This window comes from Artibeus jamaicensis, unplaced genomic scaffold (assembly GCF_021234435.1).
Source record: "Artibeus jamaicensis isolate MK-2021 breed Jamaican fruit bat unplaced genomic scaffold, CSHL_Jam_final contig_327, whole genome shotgun sequence".
Lineage (NCBI taxonomy): Eukaryota > Metazoa > Chordata > Mammalia > Chiroptera > Phyllostomidae > Artibeus > Artibeus jamaicensis.
In genome coordinates this window covers 331,680-354,277 of record NW_026521772.1, presented here as the reverse complement: position 1 = coordinate 354,277, position 22,598 = coordinate 331,680, and the positions used below count along the sequence as shown (strand labels likewise).

The 22,598-nt window shown below is 41.5% G+C and overlaps 1 protein-coding gene across 3 annotated transcripts in view; it reads left to right on the top strand.

Moving 5' to 3' along the window:
* The window catches only part of RC3H1 (ring finger and CCCH-type domains 1), a 70,167-nt gene that overhangs the window by 19,062 nt on the left and 28,507 nt on the right, over window positions 1–22,598 (top strand). For 2 of the 3 annotated variants that reach the window (XM_037145556.2, XM_037145554.2), the window contains exons 2-7: window positions 6,776–7,157; window positions 9,965–10,085; window positions 12,526–12,765; window positions 13,187–13,362; window positions 16,360–16,560; window positions 19,814–19,946. In XM_037145556.2, coding sequence (XP_037001451.2) covers window positions 6,927–7,157; window positions 9,965–10,085; window positions 12,526–12,765; window positions 13,187–13,362; window positions 16,360–16,560; window positions 19,814–19,946 — 1,102 coding nt within the window. In that variant the 5' untranslated portion in view covers window positions 6,776–6,926. The remainder of the gene's footprint in view (window positions 1–6,775; window positions 7,158–9,964; window positions 10,086–12,525; window positions 12,766–13,186; window positions 13,363–16,359; window positions 16,561–19,813; window positions 19,947–22,598) is intronic. The other variant, XM_037145555.2, reaches the window with a different exon arrangement.

The following is a 22,598-nucleotide window of genomic DNA, read 5'->3' as shown; positions in this document are numbered from 1 at the left end:
TGTGTAATGGCTATGAAGTTGGTTATATACCAAAATAAACAAAAACCCCGTTGGTTAGATACCTTTCTAGACCTTTTCCTTCCAGCCATTTACATCGACTAAAACCAAGACTAATACTTAGGATTCCCCCCAACACAAATGATATCATTTGTATTGGTTTACAGTTCTGTTTTTACTTAACAATATACTTTGGATCTGCCTCCATTTCTGTATGTACAAAACTCCTTTTAATTTTTCTATATGCTTCCATAGTATAGGTATCACCTCTGTTTGACTGTCCTCTATTTTGAACACAGCGTTTCCAATTTTTTTACAAAGATTTCTAGCCTTCCTTTCAAAAGAACCCTATTATAAGCCCTGGCCAGGGGAGCTCAGTTGGTTGGAGCATCGTCCGTCCCACACACCAGAAGGCTGCGGGTTTGATCCCTGGTCAGGACATGTGTGGGAGGCAACCAGTCAATATTTCTCTCTCATGTTGATGTGTGTCTCTGTCTACCCCCACCCCCTGACCCCACATCCTCTCTCTCTAAAAGCAATGAGAAGTGTCCTCTGCAGAGGATGAAAAAAACAATAAAGGAACCCTATTGTGAATACCTTGGTAGATCATCTTTCTGTAATAAGAATGATCGCTGTAGTCTTTGTTCTCTGTTAGAATTTTTACCTGTCGCGTTTTCTTAAGGTGGACGTGCTGCTGGTGGAACAGAGCGTAGGTGGTTCAGGGCCCAGCAGTGAGACAGGGAAGTCACGCGGGGTTTGCTAGGTTGCCCTCCTGTTGGGCCTTGAAGGAGAGCTTCGTGGGCTGGGACGGGGGGCACATTATGCAGGCTGGGGAATGTCGAAACAGCAGAGTGGTCCCTGCTGCCTCTGCGTGGCCGCCCGCCACTCTCCGCATTATGGCCAGACACCGTTAGAAGACCCTCTGTGTTTGACCCTGGCCCTTTCCTTCCTCGTCTCATGACTTTCTGCCTTGCTCTCTGCGTTGTTTTGTTTTTGGTTTTCCTGTTGTTTGGGTTTTCTAGCTTCCCAATCGTGCTGTATTCTATCTAGTCTCCATACCTTTGGTTATGCTTTTTGTTAACCTGGAGTCTACACACACACAGCACACATCATTCTCCCCATAGTTTTTATTTTGTTTTCAGCTTTCAAATCTTACCATGTGTATCCCTTCCTCGGGGAAGCAATGCCCCACTCAGCCCACCGAGACTGCTTTGACTATCTCCGTTGTATCTGCTTAGATCTCCCCAAGCTTCACCTTCATGCCATTTACCATCAGTTACAGTCTTGTACGTAGTTGTGTTGTGATGACTTGAGTAACTACGAAGGAAACCATGTAAGCTGCATGCAGACTTGGAGTGACTTTTGTGTTTGCTGATTTTCATCCCCAGTGCGGGCCAAATAATAAAGACCAGTAACACTTTTTTTTGCCAATAACTGAACATTTAATTTTTACTGGGAATGGGAAAAGGGTTCTAGGGGAAATTGCTATACAAAATTGGTTTAATGAGCAGATAGAATAGTTGTGAATGACAGCATTTAAAAATCTTTCTAGTTAGCAGTGTATCTGTATGTCTACTTACGGAGATAAAGAAACTGTGAGTACTGACACTGGTTTCTCTGTGCAGAGGGGGCAGGACTGAGACTGTGGGGTGGGAGGATGTCACTGTACTCCCTGAACTTTCTTGGACCCATGCGAATATTGCTTAACCTTTTTATGTATGAGTTTGTTGAGATTGTGGGGTAAATACAGAGGAAATGCACATTTATATAATGTGCTGTATTTTTTCTATATTCTTATGTTTTCAACCGTTGCTGTATTTCAGTATATCTGGGTCAGTGGTTCTTATTTCTGTTCCCTGAAAGCAAAATCTTCTGAGAATCTGATAAAAGTCATAGGTTGTATTCCAGAAGAATGAGCATGTGTATGTAATTTACATATCATTTCCAAGGTTAATGGATGCCTTATCTAAGCCACATATCACTAACTGTAGGTTTTTATTATTGACTTTTAGAGGGAGAAAGACATTGATTTGTTGTTCCACTTACTTAATGTATTCATTGGTTGAATCCTGCATGTGCCTCGACCCGGGATTGAATCCATAACCTTGACGTATCGGGATGATGCTCTAACCAACTGATCTACCTGGCCAGGGTGCTAATTGTAGTTTTACTATGTGAAGATGTTTTTAAATTCAGAGGTTCAGCGATGGGTTTATACACAGGGTGATCCAGAGGGGGCGGGGGCACTAAAACTAGCAATTCAGCAACTTGGTTTCTAACCCCCACTCTGCCACCGTTGAGCTGCATGATTTGCAGTGAATTGTGCTGCTTGTCTTTGGTCCCCACCAGGTCCAGCTGGTGTAGCAGAAGCTACATGGGCTGTACCGTCAAGTGTCAGCCTGAGGTGGTTGTGACATGACTTTGCCACTTACTATCCGTGTGATCTTGGACAAGTTTTCCAAATGTTATTTTAGTTCTCTGTAAAAAAGAGGGAAGATGATTCCAAATTCTCTGGGTTTTAAAGATTAAATGAAAAGAGGTGTTTCAGAAAGTTTTGTAGTACTTGTTATAGGAACACAAATAAATGTTTGTTACCTCATCTTGACAAATTAGGCTAGAACTTGATATTCTCTAAGATATCTTTTACAACAAAGCTTTATGATTCTCCTTAAAACAATTCTTGTTACAACAGAATACTTTGGAATACTTTTTATATAACAGCACTGATCTGAACTCACGTGGGAGATCAGTGAGGTGTTTTAAGTTTGTAAAACAGATGTTGACCATTTCTTCTGCCTGTTCCATATTCTTGCTTGTGGAATATGGAAATCTCAAGCTTTAAGATTCATGAAAGAAAGGTTTGAGTATTTAAATACCCTAGAGATCTGAGTAGATTTTCACCATTCTGCAAACTCTTTGAACTTACATGCAAAACTTTGAGTGCGCCGGAATTGTGGTGAGGAGCTCTAGCTTTCATAGTGAACAACGCAGATGACGGTTCTTTCCTCCTATGGTCTGTATTCTAATAGGAGAATGTAGACGTTGAGTAAGAACATTAAAATGTAGGCAAGAAAGTGCAACTTATATATGATGGACATGTTTGGTACAGAGTTTAAATATAGTGATGGACTAGGAGGGATTTAGAGGTTATTTTAGGGTTTTAGGTGGTCAGGGAGGTCTTCTGAAGAGTCGACATTTTTGGTGGCTTCTGTTACGAATGATAACAGGTGTCCTCCAATACAAACATTAGATAGAGAGGCTATTATTGAGCTGGCCACAAAGTTTGTTTAGTGTTTTTCCCCCACAGTGGCTGTGGGAGTGCTTAGTTGTCTTTAACTTCATTCGAAACAATTTCATTGAGATTGACCTGGGACAGCCGTCATATCAGCATGCACTTAAAAAAACTTACCAAAACTGGTGAATTTTTGTGCAGCCATTTTAATGTTAAAGATGGAAGAAAATATGCATCATTTTCAGTGTATTCTGCTTTATTATTTCAAGAAAGGTAAGAAACGCAACTGAAATGCAAAAACAAATGTGTACAGTGTGTGGAGAAGGTGCTGTGAGTGATGGAACGTGTTAGAAGTGGTTTGCGAAGTTTCTTGGTTCTATTGACATTTTGGCCAAGTAACTCTCTGCTGTGGACTGTCTCACGCACTGGAAGGTGTTTAGCAGCACCTCTGGCCTCTGCCCACGGGAAGCCAGTAGCAGGAGAGAGCCGACATACTCGAAATACCCATATCAATGAAGTTATTGGTGAAAAATGGAAAATGTGTCTTTTATTTTATGGAAAAAATGTAACAGACTTTTTGACCAACCCAGCGCTGACATTCTGTGATGGGACTAAGCTTCACGTGAGCAGCTGGAGAGTGATGGGGTGACAGGGACAAGGGCGAGAGAAAATTGGAGCTAAATTACTGGTCGTCGCACTTAGGGCTTTGTAAGCCAGAATAGGAAACCCCAGTTTTATTCTGATGCACTAGGAAGCCATTTCAGACTGTTAGCTGGAGAATGAGAAAAGGAAACTCGAGGCAGGGGGCCAATGACTCCAAAATTTGGGAATTGAGAGCTCAGAAGCATAGCCAGTGAGTTGGGAAGGCTGGTGGAAATGTTGTGGCCCACTGAGGCTTCGAGAAGGAGGGAGTAGTCCTGTGTCGTACCTCCTTGAGAAGACAGTTACTGTCAGAACAATGACCTGCCCATTAGACTTGGCAGCGAGCTCGCCAGAAGAACAGAATTACTGTGAAGTCAGCAGCCAGTAGGCAATGCAGCTCTGTGACATTGATTTTTAAATGAAACTGCAAGTAGTTCTTCCTTCTTTATAATTAACCTTTAAACTATGGGTGGTGATACAGTTAAGAGTTTGAGCCAGAATATCTGGGTTAATATCTCACCTCTATCTCTCTTTAGCTTATTCAGCCTGTCTAAACCTCCATTTTTATATCTGTAAACAGGGTACCTGCCCTTTATAGGTTTGCTCTAGGTAAGGCCTTTAGCTCAGCATGTGGCACTTGGTCGTATAAGTAGCAAAGATTATAATGGTGTGTGGTAAAACGTTCATCGTTTGTGTTCTTTGGGGTTTGCATAGTTTGTAGTGTTTAAGGGAATAAAATGATGTGTTTTATCTTAACTTTATGATTAGCAGATTTCAAGTTCTTTACAGGCCGTACCAGTAAAAAGTAAGGAGCCGTTAACTGTACTTTTCAGGGATTGACATCTGGACCAGTTCCTTTACTGGTATTAATATAAAGCCATGCTAATCTAGAGAAACGTTCATATGGCTGATGCTTTAATCTGTCAGCAAACATTTTCTGACTGAGAGCCAGTTCTTGTGTTGAGTATTGTGTCCTCTAAACACTTAGCTTTTCTCATTCTCTATTTTGGGGCGTTCTGCAGCCCCGTGCGTTAACTGCGGCATTTGCTTTACTCTTCAGCAGAGTAACCAGAAACTGTATTGTCTTTTTTAGCATTCCAGGAGGTAGTCTCAGTGTATTGAGTAGTAATAATTTCATATAAACATACTTGTAGCTACTCATCATCTATTTTATTAAAAGCATTTATAATTGGGAGGTGGCTGAGTGGAGGGGAGACTAAGGGGAAAAATTGGGACAACTGTAATTAGCATAAGCAAAATACTTTTTAAAAAAGAAAGTATAACTAAAACATAGACATCAGAATTTGGGCAGTCCCTTTATTATTTGTTGTTATTGCAAGGACCATTTGAACACACAGGCAGATACCTTTTAGATTTCGAATGTGAAATTACCTTGGTGACTGCCTACTAGAGCATAAAGTGTTTTTACATTGTCCGTCTGTTTGGTGGCACGCTTCGCCAAAACCCAGACAAAACCGGGGTTACTCAGAGGGCAGATGTCACGACTCTGCCATTTCGGTGTTTCTCTAGCGGTTCCAGCAGAGTCTGGCACGTAGCAGTGCTTAGTGAAATGTTTGCTGGGTGAGTGGACACAAGTTTCGTGTTCCTAGAAACTGTTCTCATCAATAATGGGCTGTATTTAAGGTGGAGTTATTTCAATAAAACATGAATTAAATGGAATACTTGAAGAATACAATGAATAGATTACTTTTCTAGTTAATTACAGCTTAAATGAGATTTTTAAAGTCTTTGTAAGTAGTCTCTGCTGAGCATAATCAAATCTTTAGGAATTTGTAATACTGTTACTTTACTGCTGTGTGCGTCAGCTCTCGTTGGGCTACAGTTAGAGTAAATGTAATAGGTATTGTTTGAGATACGTGCTGGACACTTCTGGCAGGGCTTTATACTCGAAGGAAGTTTCTGTTACACACAGGTGATGAGTTTTGTGATTTGGCTTTTATCCTCCACCAAAAATGGAGTGTAGACAGTGAAAATTGATTGTATGTGGGTTCTGATAAGTTGTAATTACTCTGTCATTCTTAAAGTTGGGGGATTAAAAAAAATCTCTTGGAGTAAATAATACTAATTGCGTTAGTATTAGTCTCTAACTCAACATCCTGTAGCAATGAGTTTAGGTCCTGCCTGGGGCTCAGCGATATCTACTAGTGAACTCTTAAGAACATCTAAAACCCTTGAGCATAAACCCTAAAAAATCTAGTCTCTTTTTATCTCATTACTCATACCACATTTGATGATGACGTGTTTTAAGGTAGTTTTTCTCTTAGGCCAATTTTTTTTTAAAAACCCTGTTAATAGGAGTGTATATATCGTAAGTGTAGAGCTTAATGAAATTTCACAATTAAGCAGATTCATGCAACTGGTATACAGATCAAAAACCAGAATATTATTAACCATCTTAAAAAGGTTAAGTTTTAGACCCTGGCTGGGTAGAACTTTGTCCCAATACATCGAGGTTGCAGGTTCAATCCCCAGTCAGGTCACATGGAAGAATCCACCAATGAATGTGTGAGTTTTTGGACTAACAGGTTGATGTCTGTAGGTCTGTCCGTCTCCCTCTCCAAATCAATGAATTTTTAAAAGGCTAATTTTTAAGTATCAAACAACCATAGATAAATTTGAGAGACTTAGGTCCTAGTTCTTTTTAATTTTCTTACTAACTTCAAGTGTCACTGTAGGCAAGTTATTTCACCTTTCGGGGTTTGTCCCCAGTCTTTAAACTGTGGGGCGGAGACCAAATGTTTCGTAACGGCTCTAATTCTGTAAAAGTGCAGAACGGTGGACCACGGTGACATGGCTGTGCTGTAAAAGGTTGTGGGTAGTGGGATGATAAGACACAGTGTAATTTTAAAAGGACTCATTTTTTTCTTTTTCTTTGTTTTCCAGGTTATATTTCACACTATGTGCTGACTGTATCTACAGAAAATATTTAAAAAAAGATAAACTTTTTTCAAAGATTTTTGATTCCAGTGGAATCTTTGCTTTAGATATTTGTGTGTGTGCGCGCGTGTGTTAGTGAATTGTAACTCCAGAAGCAATGCCTGTACAAGCTCCACAGTGGACGGATTTCCTTTCCTGCCCGATTTGCACTCAGACTTTCGACGAAACAATTCGAAAGCCCATCAGTTTGGGTTGTGGCCATACTGTCTGCAAGATGTGCCTGAATAAACTCCACCGCAAGGCTTGCCCATTCGACCAGACCACTATCAATACAGACATTGAGCTCCTCCCGGTGAACTCGGCGTTGCTGCAGCTGGTGGGCGCTCAGGTATGTGTGTGGCATAGGACACTTTGTGGTATCTCTCTCTCTCTCTCTCTCTCTCTGTTTTGTTGCATTAAAACCGGGTAGTGTTGCCCTCTATTTAATTAGATAGAATTCTGTTCAGTGCTGCGCAAGCCCTTTATTTCGTCCTGTTAGGAGAGTTAGGGGGCAGCCCAGTGAGTCTTGTCCTGGTACAGTAACGATCTAATCCGGCGGTTGGGCTTTCTCAGCAATCTCAGCTATTCAGATCACTAGCGAAACCTAAGAAGCAAGTCACAAGGACCTCTTAGGAGGAAAATATTGTCCATAGAACCATTGCATTTTACTTCATGAGAAAAGTGAAGCTGCTTGAGAGTTTAACCTCATAGACACCAACCGAAATAAATGAAGGAAGAAGAAGGCAACAAAAACTGAAGTGCACAGTCGTTGGGAGCCAGGCGTCTAGAGTAGGAGCAGATGTCCCCGGGCACCTGTGACAGTGGTGTGCTAGTTCTGTCACCATTCTCAGACTAGAGACCCATGATATCCCCAGAAGGTCTCACGGAGCCAGGAGAGGCGGGCCGTTGAGAGGCTACGGTGCGAGTCACTTACATAATCCCTTACCAGGTTAATTTGCATAATGTGAGTCTGAAGTACCTCTGTTTACTGTAAATTATTATCTGGATAAATAATTGGAACTTTGACTCTAACCCTACTGATATCTTCCTAAAAGCTGCCATATTGTGTGTGTTGGAGGTAAAGAGAACAGTTCTTATTTCAAAAGGTGTCACCAGCAGTACTACCAAACATGTGTCCGGGGAAGTGCAGCTGAGTGTTTTTCTTTTCTTCCTCTGCTTTTTATTTCAGAATCACTTCTCTTTTTATTTTGAAAATTCCAGTGTGACATTTTGGAAACATTTTAAAAATTGGCTTGTTAGGAGGTAACAATTTGAGAAATATAATATTTTAATGACAAATAATCAAGGCTTACTTGTTTTCCTAAAGATATTTAAGGATGAACTGGTTCTTTTTCTACAAAATGAGTAAGGCCTTGTCATATGTTTTTTTTTTTTTAATTGAATTTACTGGGGTGACACTGGTTTACAAAATTATGTAGAACCTTTCATGTCTTAACAGAAACAGCTAATGTTTGTGAAATTTTGAGGATAGAATAGTACATAATTTAACACATAAAGATTGCCTTCTAAAAACTGATAGAGCTAATAAATTAGTTAAACAAAGTTGTAGGATATAAAACCAACAAGCAAAAATCAGTTGCATATCTATACACTAACAGTGAACAGTCCAACAAGAAATTAAGAAAACAATGAACACTTACAGTAGCATCAAAAAAGAATGAATTTAGCAAAGGAGGTGGAAGACCAGTACCCTGAAAGCTACAAAACATTGCTGGAGTTTAAAAAGACATAAATCAATGGAAAGACCTCCTGTGCTGCTGGCTGGGAAGACTTCATATTATTAAAATGGACTATGACCCAAGGTAATCTACAGATTTAGTGCAAGCTCTATCAAAATCCCAGTGATGGTCTTTATTTTTTTCAAAAGTAGAAAAGTTCATCCTAAAGTTCATACGGAATCACACTTTCTGATATTGAAACTGCACAGCTAGAGTGGTGGAGTGGGCGTGGTACTGGCATACAGACGTGTTTGGATCAGTGGAACAGAATGGGGGGTTCACAAGTAAACCCATGTATGGTCAGATGATTTTTGACACGGTTGCCAAAACCATTCAACTGGGAAAGGACAGCCTTTCCAACGAATGGTTCTGGGAAAACTTGATGTCCAAGTGTAAAAGAATGATTGGACCTCCACCCCACACCACGTACAAAAGTGGACTCGGGACCCAAGGACCCACTCACTGTAGGAGCCAGCACTACGGAACCTTAGAAGAAATGTAGGCCTACATACATCGGTGACCTTGAGTAGGCAGTAGTTTTTTTAAATATGAAACCAAAAGCACAAGACAAAAGATAACTTGAACTTGATCAAAATTTAAAACTTTGTGCTTCAAAGGACATTGTCAAGAGAGTGAACAAAGTCACAGAATGGGAGAAAAATCATTGTAATTCATCTGTCTGGTAAGAAACTTGTGTCTAGAATATACAAAGAACTCTTACAACTTAATAAAAAGACCGTAATTCCAGAGATCTGAATAGATACCTCACCAAAGAAGATAAGAGATGGCAAATGAACAAATGAATGAGCTCGGCATCACTTGTCATTTGGAATTGCAGATTTAAACTATGAAATACTACCACACATCCATTAGAACACCTAAAATCTGAAACATGGACAATACCCAATGCTGGCCAGGCTGTGGAACAACAGAAATCACTTACTGCTGGTGGGAGTGCAGACGGTGCAGTCATTTGGGAAGTTGTTGTATGATTCTGTGGTTTTGTTTATATGGAATGTCCAAAATAGGCAAATCCATGGAAACAGGAAATACTGATAGATTCGTTTTTCTGTAGGGGTGTTGGGGCTTGGGAAGGAATATGTGGTAAGGGTAGCAGTTAAAACAGCATGGAGTTCTAAGAATCCAGTAAATTCAGCTCTGACCACCGTGGCTCCGTTAGTTGGGCATTGTCCTGCAAAGCCACAGGTCTCTTGTTGGAGAGGCAACTGATGGATCTTTTTCTCTCTTTCTCCCTCCCTTCCTCTCTGTCTAAAAATTAATAAGTAAAAATCTTTAAAAAGTAAAAAATCATTCCGTAAATTTACCGGGGTTAGTGGTGGTGCATATGCACGCTCGGTACCACTGCTGTTTGGTTGGTTAGCGAGCACTGAAGGGAACCTTCTCTTTTGGCCTCCAGGTCCCTGAGCAGCCGCCCATCACTCTGTGTAGTGGGGTGGAAGATACGAAGCATTATGAGGAAGCCAAGAAATGTGTAGAAGAATTAGCGTTGTACCTGAAACCACTCAGCAGTGCTAGAGGTGAGTGGGATGCAGTTATCAACACCAAGCCAGTGTTTATTACATGAATCTTAGTGAAATTCATTTATTTATTGTGAACCAGACTCACTGGTCCTAAATGACGACATCATTACAAACCACACCAAGTACAGTAGTGAGTGAGGTTTTAGGTGATGTTGGAAACATTGCTTGAATGAGTTGCAGAAGAAAATACAAGTGTAAATGCAGTAGGTTTCAGAAGGGCTCGCTGTGGACATTGGACAGCTCTGAATCATCTGCCCTCGATTCACTTTTACACGGTGTGCTGCAGGGGATGTAGTGAAATTGGAAGTTGCTGGTAGTGTCTGGCCATTACAGCCTGTTATTGTTGGGAAGGTAAGAGTAACCACTATGAACTAACATTCCAGAACTGTCGTGACCTCCAGATGTGGGTCTTTTTTTTTAAATATATTTTATTGATTATGCCAGTACAGTTGTTCTATTCCCCCTGCATTCCTCTCCACCCTGCACACCCCCTCCCCCACCATTCCCCCCTTTAGTTTATGACCATGTGTATCAAGTTCTTTAGATTCTATATTTCCCATGCTATTCTTGCCCTCCCCCCTATCTATTTTCTACCTACCATCTATGCTAATTTTCTGTACCTTCTCCCCCCTTCTCCTTCTCCCACTCCCCTGTTGCTAACCCTCCATGTGATCTTCATTTCTGTGGTTCTGCTCCTGATCTAGCTGTCCTCATAGTTTGCTTTTGTTTTGGGTGTGGTTGTTAATAACTGTGAGTTTGCTGTCCTTTCACTGTTCATGTTTTTTTAACTTCTTTTTCTTAGATAAGTCCCTTTAACATTTCATATAATAAGGGCTTGGTGATGATGAACTCCTTGAATTTGATCTTATCTGAGAAGCACTTTATCTGCCCTTCCATTCTAAATGAAAGCTTTGCTGGATAGAGCAATCTTGGTTGTAGGTCTTTGGATTTCATGACTTGGAATACCTCTTTCCAGCCCCTTCTTGCCTGTAAGGTCTCTTTTGAGAAATCTGCTGACAGTCTGATGGGAACTCCTTTGTAGGTGACTGTCCCCTTATCTCTTGCTGCTTCTAGGATTCTCTCCTTCATTTTAATCTTGGCTAATGTAATGATGATGTGCCTTGGTGTGTTCCTTCTTGGGTCCAACTTCTTTGGGACTCTCTGAGCTTCCTGGATTTCCTGGAAGTCTATTTCCTTTGCCAGATTGGGGAAATTCTCCTTTATTATTTGTTCAAATAAGTTTTCCACTGGTGGCTGTGCCTTTCCCCCTTCTGGTACCCCTATAATTCAGATGTTGGAACATTTAAAGATGTGCTGAAGGTTCCTAGACCTCTCCTCATTTTTTTGAATTCTTGTTTCTTCATCCTTTTCTGTTTGGTCATTTTTTTCCTTTTTCTGGTCCATTCCTTTGATTTGAGTCCCAGTTTCCTTTCCATTACTATTGGTTTGCTTTGCATTTCCATTCATTTCAATTAGTTTAGCCTTCATATGTTCTTCTAATTTGTGACTAAAATCAACCAGTTCTGTGAGCATCCTGATCACCAGTGTTTTGAACTGTGCTTCTGAAAGTTTGGCTATTTCTTCATCACTTAGATTTATTGTCTCTGGGGCTCTGAGTTGTTCTTGAGCCATGTTTTGATCTGTTCATGCCTGTTATGTATGAGGTGTGGAGCCTTAGTTGTTCACCAGGGTGGTTTGTGACGCTGTATGTGGGGGTGGGGTCAGAGAGGGACACTGGTAGTTCCCTCTGCTGCTTCCTGCCACTGGGGCCTGCGCGGTTTGTCTCACTGCTCACTCCTTCACTGATTTATCTGCGCACGAATGTGTGACCGTGGTCAACCCTCAGTGGGTCCACCACCTTGTGCCCTCAGTGGGTCTGCCCACTACTCCACACCTGGGATCTGCCCATGGCTGCTGGCGCACCTGGGTTGTGCGCCCAGGTCAATCTGGTGGATCTTTACTGCCTGACCCGCTCTGCTGCTGGCTTTGCCCCTCTTACCGGTTTGGCTGAAGGGTTCGTTGTTGTCAGACTTCCATGTAGTTCAATTTTCTGTGGTTTGGCTGCATTTTTGTTGCTAAAACTGTTGTTTTTAAATTTGGTTGTGTGAGAAGGCACAGTGCTTCCACCTATGCCTTCATCTTGGCCCAGATGTGGGTCTTCAATTAAGTGTTATTGTCTGGCCTCTCCATCCTTATTTCTCCATGATTAAAATGAGTAAGGGTATATTTAATGTCATGAATATTCACATGAGGTAACAGCTTTTGTGTGCTTCTAAAAATGCTTCACTTGTGTAATTGTATTACTCACTTTAGATACCCCAGCAGAACCCAGAACTTTTCATATACCCCTAAGTCAATCAGCCCATCAGAGGATGTTTTCCTGGCCTCTGAAATTGCCTTGTAAACCGAGGAATGACTTTCTACTCTTCTTTTAAAGGAGTGGGTCTGAATAGCACGACACAGAGTGTTCTGAGTCGCCCGATGCAGAGGAAGCTGGTGACTCTGGTCCACTGCCAGCTCGTGGAAGAAGAAGGCAGGATTCGGGCCATGCGGGCAGCTCGGTCTTTGGGCGAGCGGACAGTGACAGAGCTCATCCTGCAGCACCAGAACCCTCAACAGCTCTCTTCTAATCTTTGGGCAGCGGTCAGGGCCCGGGGCTGCCAGTTCCTTGGACCAGGTATGGAATTAAACTTTGGGGCAACTATGCTAGTAATCCTAAAAGTATGGTGTAGAACTAGAAATATGTACAAAGGCTAGTTCATTGCAGATTCTGTTACTACACATTTGATAATCCTGACTTGGGTAATTCCATGGTGGTTTTTCAGAGCATTTAAAACTTCCCTTAATGCCAGAGTTTGTTCATTTTGATAAAGTTTTTCTCAAACATATTAACTTTATATGGTTTCCTAAATAAAATATACAGAATGTAATTAAAAAAATGCCCCCAAAAGCTTAAAAAGTGTAACTTTGACCATCTATTATTGTGTTATCTGTTTATCAGGTGATACCTGCAAAAATTATTGAATTTTGCCCTTCTAATAAGTGGATTTATCTTATCCCTGCACATGGTAAATTTTGATTTTTCCACCTTTTTCTAGCAATGCAGGAGGAAGCTCTAAAGCTGGTTCTCCTGGCCTTAGAAGATGGTTCTGCTTTGTCAAGAAAAGTATTGGTTCTCTTTGTGGTGCAAAGGTTGGAGCCTCGGTTCCCACAAGCCTCCAAGACTAGCATTGGGCACGTTGTCCAGCTCCTTTATCGCGCCTCCTGCTTCAAGGTATGAATCTGCCACGCTTCCGCCTGAGGGGAACACTGTCCTGTCCCTAAGCGAGTAGTACAACTTGCAGTTTAATCAAGGTGGCCGTGTCTTTGCAGAAAATTCAATTTTTCTTTGGAAGAATATAGATAGTCTCCTATTAAAGTTAAATCTCTTTATATTAAATTTGGATGTTGGATATTGAACAATATAGATCAGACCAAGCCTTAGAGATTTTTGTGTTTGGAGAGACTAATAAGCTGTGTCAGTTTTCCACCAAGATACAAAAAGAAATGGTCTGAATGGAGAGAGTCACTGAAGCAGGACGTGAGCTGTATTTGGCTGTTTGTCCTGAGACAGTTCCACACGGAGGGTGCTGGGGCTCCATTTGCCGTTTGGGTTTCAGGAGAGGTAGAAATGCCGGGCAGACTCTCGTACTCCAGGTCAGTTCCGTGCTGCTTCCCACACCGGTGCCTTCTGTGTCTCACTGTTCATCTCGTTTTCCTGACTTCCTAATGTCAAGGCTTCTTGCTTCTGATACAGCACATAACCAGTGCTGCGTGGACCAGGGAGGCATGTCTCTAAAATGTTGTTAAGTCACCCAAGCTACATGGAAATCCATTCCTGAGGTCACCCCATTCTCTCACCTGACACTCAAACTAAAAAAAAAAAAAAAAAAAAAAAAAAGTGACATTGGCCATCCTACTAAATTCTGTTCTTTCATTTTTTGAAAAGAATAAAATGGCCCACAAGATCAATAGGAAAGTATACAGAATTAAGGTTAAAATTTTATTTTATTTATTTAAAAAATCTTAATGATTGGTTTTTAGAGAGAGGAATGGAGACAGAGAGGGAAGAAAAGGAGGAAACAGCCATCCGTCTTTCCGTGAACCTGCATCCACTGGTTGATTCTTGTGTGCACCCTGACCCTGGTGTCACGGGATGGTGCTCTAACCAGCTGAGCTCCCTGTCCAGGGCAAGAATCTACTTTAAAGTTCTATCTAAAAGCCAACCTTACTCTCTTTCTAGAGTCAGACTATATACTACAGACGGGGTGCGGACTTCAGGTGTGCGCCTGTCCCTGTCATTCACTCAGGTACCTCTGGAGCTGTCAGAGACTGGAGCCAGAATCACTCCAGCTGGCCCAGATTGTCCCCAAATAACGCACATCCGTTGTAAGTGTTTGTAACAACGCAAGTGTGTACTAGAACCCAGAAGCCACTTCAGAGTGTCTGCCTGCTTTCCCTGTGACTCTTTCTCCATTCACAGTACCAGGCAGGTACAGTACAGGAAGCTGACAAAAGGAAGGGAAAGCCCACCTTCCCCTGTGAAGAATAACGAGGGGCTCAGAAACCCCAGGTACCCACCAGGTGGACTTCTCAGTCCTAATGAAAAGCACTGGTAGTAATTTTTTTTAAGATTGGACATGTGTACAAATGCAGTTATTCTTCACTTGGATCATGATTATTTCCCTTTATTTCATTGTCCACGTACTTTCTTCTCTTGGTGTCATTTATACCACCCTCTTACCCATGGAGAGATTTATCTTCTCATATTGCACTAGGTCCTCACCCTGACCGCCACTCGCTGTGGCGGAGTTCGTGCCAGTACCCATTTCATCTTCCTCGTGGGACTCAGGCCAGACTCTGGTCCCCACCCTGCTTTGCAGGCGTACGTGTTCATCCAGCTGCTCCCCAGTTGTGTCCTTCCAGCATCTCTCGTTTCCATTCGAGCAGCTTTTCAAGCTGAGGGACAATTCTGGTGGTTCTCAGCACAGCACAGTTCCGGGACTTCGGACGTTGCATCTCCTGGAAACCCCTGGTGGTGGTCACAGGAACTTTGAGAGCTGGGTCTGGGGAGTCCCAGCACAGCCCGCCCAGAGCACAGTCTCCGTGTTACCGAGGGTTAGCCCGTGTTGAGGGGCTGTTCTCACACATACGCATGTGCAGTTGGTCTTTCCACTTGCTTTTTAACAGTGGCGAAGTACGTTTCCTTTTTGTAACTGTAGTTCATGATTTTAAAAAATATATATTAGGTCTTTCTATGGACTTACTTAACACAATTTAAGTTCGATCTTCTTGTAATAAGAATGGGATATGCTTTCAAAGATTGTATCAGTATGACCTAGAAGTCTTGACTAAAACATTTTGTAGGTTCTTCGATGGAAATTTTCTGCTAGAGGAATTTGAGTCCTAAAAGGTTCACAGGCAAAATATGCTCTAAAATGTGTTAGGATACAAGGTGATCCTAGACAGAAATAAATTGTCTTACTTTGATATGTTAAGGATTTGGCCTAAACCCAGCTTGACTTAAAGTGTGAATTACTGGGTATGAGAACAATAGCATCCACCTCAACAAGTTTGGAGAATTAAATGAGTTAACACTTGGATATAACAGTTGGAAAGGTAGCTTAATACATTGACTGGCACATGCTAAATGCTCAGTAAGTGTTAATTATTTTAATTACTAAAAGATATTATTATTGTTAGCATGATTGTTGCAGTTTAGCATCTCAGAATTTACACTTTCTGTTGGTGGCTCACCCTATAGAACTCCATGGAGAATTAAGCCACGTAAACTTAGTCATCTTTAGAATCACACCAGCATCCATAGCTCCAGTTGTGGGTACCAGCTAGCTCAACACCAGGCAGACCCTTCAGTAATACTCCACAGTTACGGAAAACAAGTGTACATTGTTTTTCAGAATAATCGTACTTGTGTTAGTATTTTTTTCACTGATACAAGATAAACACACACGTACAGTTTAACGTGCATTATGTGTTAAGGTCTGTTCAGTCTTTGGATTTGTTCCAACTCACATTCATTCCAGAAGATTTCAACATCAGTAAAAGGGAAATGTTTTATTGCCAAAAGGGCGTGCTCCATTTTAATCTTGCTGCTGTTACTAAAAGAAATTTGTTACATTAAAAATTACCCATTATCTGTAAAGGCTCTTACAGAGTATAAGCCCATTTTGTTCTTTCTCGGACTGTTGACAAGACTATGTGTGTCTAACAGGTCACCAAACGTGATGAAGACTCTTCTCTGATGCAGCTGAAGGAAGAGTTTAGGACCTACGAAGCGCTGCGGCGGGAACATGACTCCCAGATCGTGCAGATCGCGATGGAAGCAGGCTTGCGCATCGCGCCAGACCAGTGGTCCTCACTGCTTTACGGAGACCAGTCGCACAAGTCGCACATGCAGTCCATCATTGACAAGGTAGACCTTTGTTTGCTCCTCTCTTCTTGGACTGGTCCTGGAGTGTTGGAAATTTATTTACATAATGTGTGTTAAAGGGAGTACTGCGCGTCAGACTCCTTGTACAGTGAGTGTGTTCTCTGTAGTCAGGTGGCACAGCTAGTCCCATCACATGCAAGTCTGTTCTGTACAGACTGTTTTGAGTTGAGGTATATCGGACATCGTTCCTAGGAGATTGACTGCGTGGTAAGGCTTTACCCACTGCGCGCCCGCTCATTCCTCTGAGAGGCTCTCACTGCCCGTATCGTTGCCTCCCTTCCTTCCCTGTTCCCTAAGTTACGTTCACTGCGTTAGTTAAACCCGTTGTCTGAGCACCTTTACTGTCTGCTTGCAGCAGCCACCGAAGGTCCGGAAGATGTTCATGTTGAGGTTTCCTGTATTCTCAGCCAGAAAAATTTCACATAAGTTACCAACCATTCTCAATTTGATCAAATTTTTGATAAACTTACTTCTACTTTATCTGTTGTTTGCTATGATGAAAAAATTCGTAGAGTATGCATGCATTTTAGGTCAGCCTCCATTATTTATTTCTGCCTCTAAGAGCTATTTTTAATTTTCTTAAAACAGGAGCATGCTAAGAAAAAAGTGGAGAATACTATTAGTGTGTTGTCATTCAATATGAAGTATATGACAGCACTATAAAAAAGCCTTAGAATGTTACGTAAATATATTAGGTTCAACAATAGTATTTAATTTTTACTACTTTACCTTACATACTTATAACCATAGAGATTATATACTTTAGAGTCCACCCCACCATTAACTGGGAGAAATAAGGTCAAGACGTTGCCCAGATATTTATGACTTACTGAGAGCTGCCTGGGCGTGTTCCCGGTGGTTTAAAGAATTCATTTGTGTGTTCATTCGTGTGTTCATGTGTTCATTCACAAGTCATTCACAGCAGTCCTGTACCACCCCCCTCGCACAGAGGCAGAGAGGTTAAGCGCACTCCTCCTGCAGCAGACCTGGCTTTGAACCAGGGTGTCCTGACTCTAGCATCCATGTTCATAACCACTTACCAAACTTCACCTGCAACTCGTAGGTCTAAAGTTATGCAACTGACTGACTGTAACATTGAAACCCTAGTAATGATCTCTTAAAGAAGTAGCCTTCTACCGCTGAAGAGAATCTTGACTTCTTTTATAAAGGTTCTACAAGGAAGTTGGCCTTATTGTCTGAACGGGACTATGTAACTAGCTGTATGTCCTGTAGTAATTTTCTCACATTATGAGCAAGAATTTGAATTTACTATCCAGAGACCTTCACACAACAAACTGATAAACAAGTTTTGCAGTGTATGGGATGTGTTATCATCATATAGAGCGATAGAGCTTGCTGTGATAACACAGTGTTCTGTATACGCACTGTCCAATATGGTGATCACTAGCTGCACATGGGTATTTTCTCAATTGATTTTTGAGGTGTGGGGAGGAAGGGAGAGACAGAAAAAACAACATTGCTTTTTTTGTCCCACTTATCTATATGTTCATTGGCTTTTTTGTACATGCCCTGACCGGGGATTGAACCCTCAACCTTGGTGTATCGGGGTGATGCTCTTAGCTAATGGAGCTAGCGGCCAGGGCCCACACATGGTTTGTTCAATGTGATTTGTGCAACTGATGAACTAAAATTTTTACTTTAATTAATTTAAATAGCCACGTGTTGCTAATGGCTATTGTATTGAAGAGTGGGAATATTTATTAAAATTGATAAGAAAAGCAATCATCCTAGTCAATTAATAGACAAAGAAACTTGAATTAACAATTCACAATGCAGAAATCTATCTAGTTGACTGGGTGGAGTTCAGCCCCAATAGTAATTAAATACACATTTAAAGCAGTGACCAATCAAATGTTGCCTGTTTAATTAGTAAAAGAAACGTATATGCTCATACATTGCTGATGGCTTGTAAAATGCATTACGGATCTTTTGGGGGAGTGTCGGTGAATAAAAATTCAAAATATTCATGTCCTTTGACCTAACTTAGTATTCCTAATAATTTATTTTAAGGAAATAATCTAAACTTTCACAAAGGCTATGAGCTCAAAAGTATTAATTGCTATATTTTTTATAAAGGAGAAAATGAGGGATAGTTAAAAAAGTTAAGAACTATCTGCTCAGAACACTGTTTTATGGCCATTAAAATTCCAGTTATGTCAGAACAGATCCTGCGACTGATAAATAATATTTAATTTCTTTTAAAAATTAGTGAAACACTTTAAGTCTTTGTGGTAGATACAGGGGTATTATCATTATATCAGACAGTTACTTTTGTGGATAGCAATATACAAATGTTTTGTTACAATATCAAAGGTAGCCAAAACCATAATTTTATAAACTGATGATAACTAGCTAAAAAGACATGTACAGATGAAAAAAATTAAATCTAAATATGTCAGCATTCTAGTAGTAATGTTATTTTCCATGTCTTTTAAACTGTATGCTTTTAAAGAAGAATTATCTTTTAGAGAGTGACATTTTGCAAGGGAAATACTCTCATCGGTGTTAATGAACAGTTAATTTTTCCAAGTATAAACCCTAGGTTATTATCACATAATCAACTTTTTTCCTGTTGAAGGTCATATATGGGCAACATAAGGAAGTTAATGCATTAAAGCCTTAGGAAAATATACAACCTGGTGGATTCCAAGAATCCCAAACTGAATTAGGATTTTTTGGAGTTACAGTGGACTTTGGAAATTATTTAGCTCGTACAACACTCGCACTTCAGGCTGAGTCTGTAAAGGTTATAGCCAGGGTCATGATCTTTGGTCTATAAGAGAACTCGAACTCCAGCTGAGTTCAGTTTCCTTGTTTCTGCCTTTGTATAGCATGATCTCTAGACTGTATTTCCAAGTTTCAGTCATTTGGAAGGATCCCAGGACCCAGACTTGTGAGAACATAAAATGGGAAGAGTACTTCCCAGCTGAGAGCCGAGAGAGTTCTCCCCTGTGAGGACTGGCAGCAGAGGGGATGGGCCAAGCTCTGTAGACGCAGAGAAGTGCAGGGCTATTCCTAGAACACGTGATTTCCCCACGTTTGCGTTCTGTGTGCTCAGGTAGCAGCAGGTAATCCAGTCTGGCCAAAGTGTGGCATGTGCGGAGGATCAAAATTAAATTTAATAAATTGCAAAAATGATTGTGAGTATTGTAAATAATCTTATTTTAAAGGGATTATCTGGCCTCTGGGGAAGTTAATGTTTTTCTTTTTTAAGTTGCAGACTCCAGCCTCTTTTGCACAAAGTGTTCAGGAACTAACCATCGCTCTCCAGCGGACGGGAGACCCAGCAAACTTGAACCGGCTGAGACCCCATTTGGAGCTATTGGCAAACATTGACCCTAGTCCAGGTAAACCCAGGGAAAATTCTTGGACTGTGTGTTCTGTGTGCCCCAGTGCTGTCCATGGTTTTTAAAATCATTTCTTGTTGCCTTCTTCTAGAATTTCCCAGAATGGTTATTTGAGGGTTTTTCTGCAGTATTTTAAGTTTCTGGCTCCAGTCTTCTTCATCTGTTATTACTTCAACTCATAGTTACTGAACACTTTTACTGTGCTGTTCATAGGTGCTCTCTGGAATCCTTTACATTTCCTTTCTCACTGTAAAGTTATGCTGTATCTTACCATTCTCATCTCGTGACAAAACTCGAGTTTTCTCCTTCTTTCTAGATCATGTGTCATTAGTTGCATTTTTGGTCCCTTTTTTTTGGGGTCCTGTTTTCAACCCCTTTCCCATTCCTTCTTCCTGACCTGAGAATCACCCAGCCTTTGTTGTTCACCTCGTGCTTCCTCTGAGACATGTGGGCTTGTATATCGCAGTTCCTGTGTATATTCCCACTACTGAACTAAAACTCTCTTTTTACAGATTATTTATTCATTTATTTTTAGAGAGAGGGGAAGGGAGGGAGAAAGAGAGGGAGAGAAACATCGATGTGTGGTTGCCTCTCACGTACTACCCCCAGCACCACCACCAGGGACCTGGCCCACAACCCAGGCTGGGAATCAAACCAGCGACCCTTTGGTTCACAGGTGAGCTCTCAATCCACTGAGCCATACCAGCCAGGGCTGAACTAAAACTCTCTTAACATTTACTCTCTTAAAATTTCCAATTTTTTGTTCCAAAAGCTTCTCTCAGTCCTTACATTACCTGATGTGTCCCCAGCATTTGGTAATGTTGTTGACTGTTTCCTCGATACTTTTTACTTTTGTAAAAGCGTATAGCTTATATCCGGAGTCTTTCCGTTATCTTCTTATCCGTCTAAATGCTGCTTCTGTCTTACTTTGACCGTTCTTTCCTCTCCTGCCCAGAGGAGTAGGATGGCTGTGTCCTGGGATTTTGTTGTCTCCCTGCTCTGTGGATGACAGCCATTCATTCCCAGCATCGGGTGGTATCTCTGTAGACCACGGACTCCCAGATATCTCTGTCACTGTTCTGTCTTCGTCACTCCAGACCCACTGTCCCGAATGCTTTCTGAGATGCACCATCATCTCATTTCACCCTCCCTGGATGCCTGCTCTGCTTCCTGTGCCCTCTCCCGGTACATGACCTCATCCTCCAGGTATGTGAGCCACAAAACCCGAGTCCCTCATTACTTTCTATCTTTTCCTTTCCCTTGCTCCACATACCATTCCAGATAACAGGATCTGTCTGTTCTGCTCCCCAGGGTCCCTTTGTCCCTGTCTGTCAGCACTGCCTCAGTGAGGGCTTCAGTGCTTTTCCCGAGAGACTCGGTGCCCTCACTGCGCTCACTGATCTCACTTCCACACTCATGCACTTTCAGTGACACCCCCGTGCTCATCGAATGGAGGTTAGAACTCCTGAATGTGGCCCTCAGCACTCTAATTTTTTACCAGCCTCCCTTTGTGGACTTACCACCAAAACTGTTTAACCAAACCAGTCAGAGCTATTCCTAGAACATGTGATTTCCCCGCTTTTGTGTTCTGATCACTCTGAGCAACGAGAAGAGCACTTCACAGTCTTGCCGCCTGTCACCCACCAGCTCGCGTCTTCACGGTTGGCTCTGTGCTCCTGGTGTGAGGGCGGATGGACTGTGCCGCAGCCGAGGCCACCCTCCCTCACGTGCCAGTGTCATCTTGTCAGGGCTGTCCTTCCCCGTCTCTGTTTCTTATCGCCAGTTCTGCCCACATGCAAACATACTCTTATTCTTCTCATTGTAACACACCTCTCACACTGCTTGCCCTTTGCCCACCACTCTGCTTCTCTCCTTTTTTATAGCCCTTGAACTTACTGCAACCAGGAATTTATCTTTACCACTTAATCCCATCTGCCTTTTTCAAGGTGACAAGCAACTTCCGTGTAGCTAACTCCAAACATCAACTCTCGGTACTTACTGTACTTGGCTCATTAGCAGCATGTACCACTGTCGTTTATTCTGCAACTTTTTTCACTTGGCTTCCAGGCCACCGCTCGCTCCTGGCTTCCTTCTTTCTTTGTTCCGTCCTCCTCTTCAGCCGCCTTTGCTGCTTCCTCGTCTTCCCCATCGTTTTGCCCCTAGCATCTAACTTTTGGAGTGCTTCCACAGTTAATCCTTGTATCTCTTCTGTTTTCTATTTATTCTTATTCCTTAGAATATGCTTTAAATGTTATGTAATCATTATTTAAAGTCTCATGGCCTTAAATATTATTTAAATGTATTTAAAGTCTTCTGGCTTTAAATATTATGTATATAACTGATGAATTTATTGTATCTCATTAGTATTGAAGCCCACAGTTTCATTTAGATCTTAGCATTTCTGAAATTAGGATGCATTTGTACAAGAAATGGAATGTGGTAATTTAGTAATCTTTAACAACATTTTTTAGCACTTAAAATAATGGTATGTGTGTGTTACAATTGATGGCAGTAGAATCTGTGAAACAGTATATCCAGGCCAGACCTTCTTCCAGAATTATTTTGTATCTCCACCTGCCTGCTCAGTAGCCAACATTCCAGCCCGAACCTTGAATATCAGATAAGAATTTCCCACTGAGTCAGTTGGAAAGT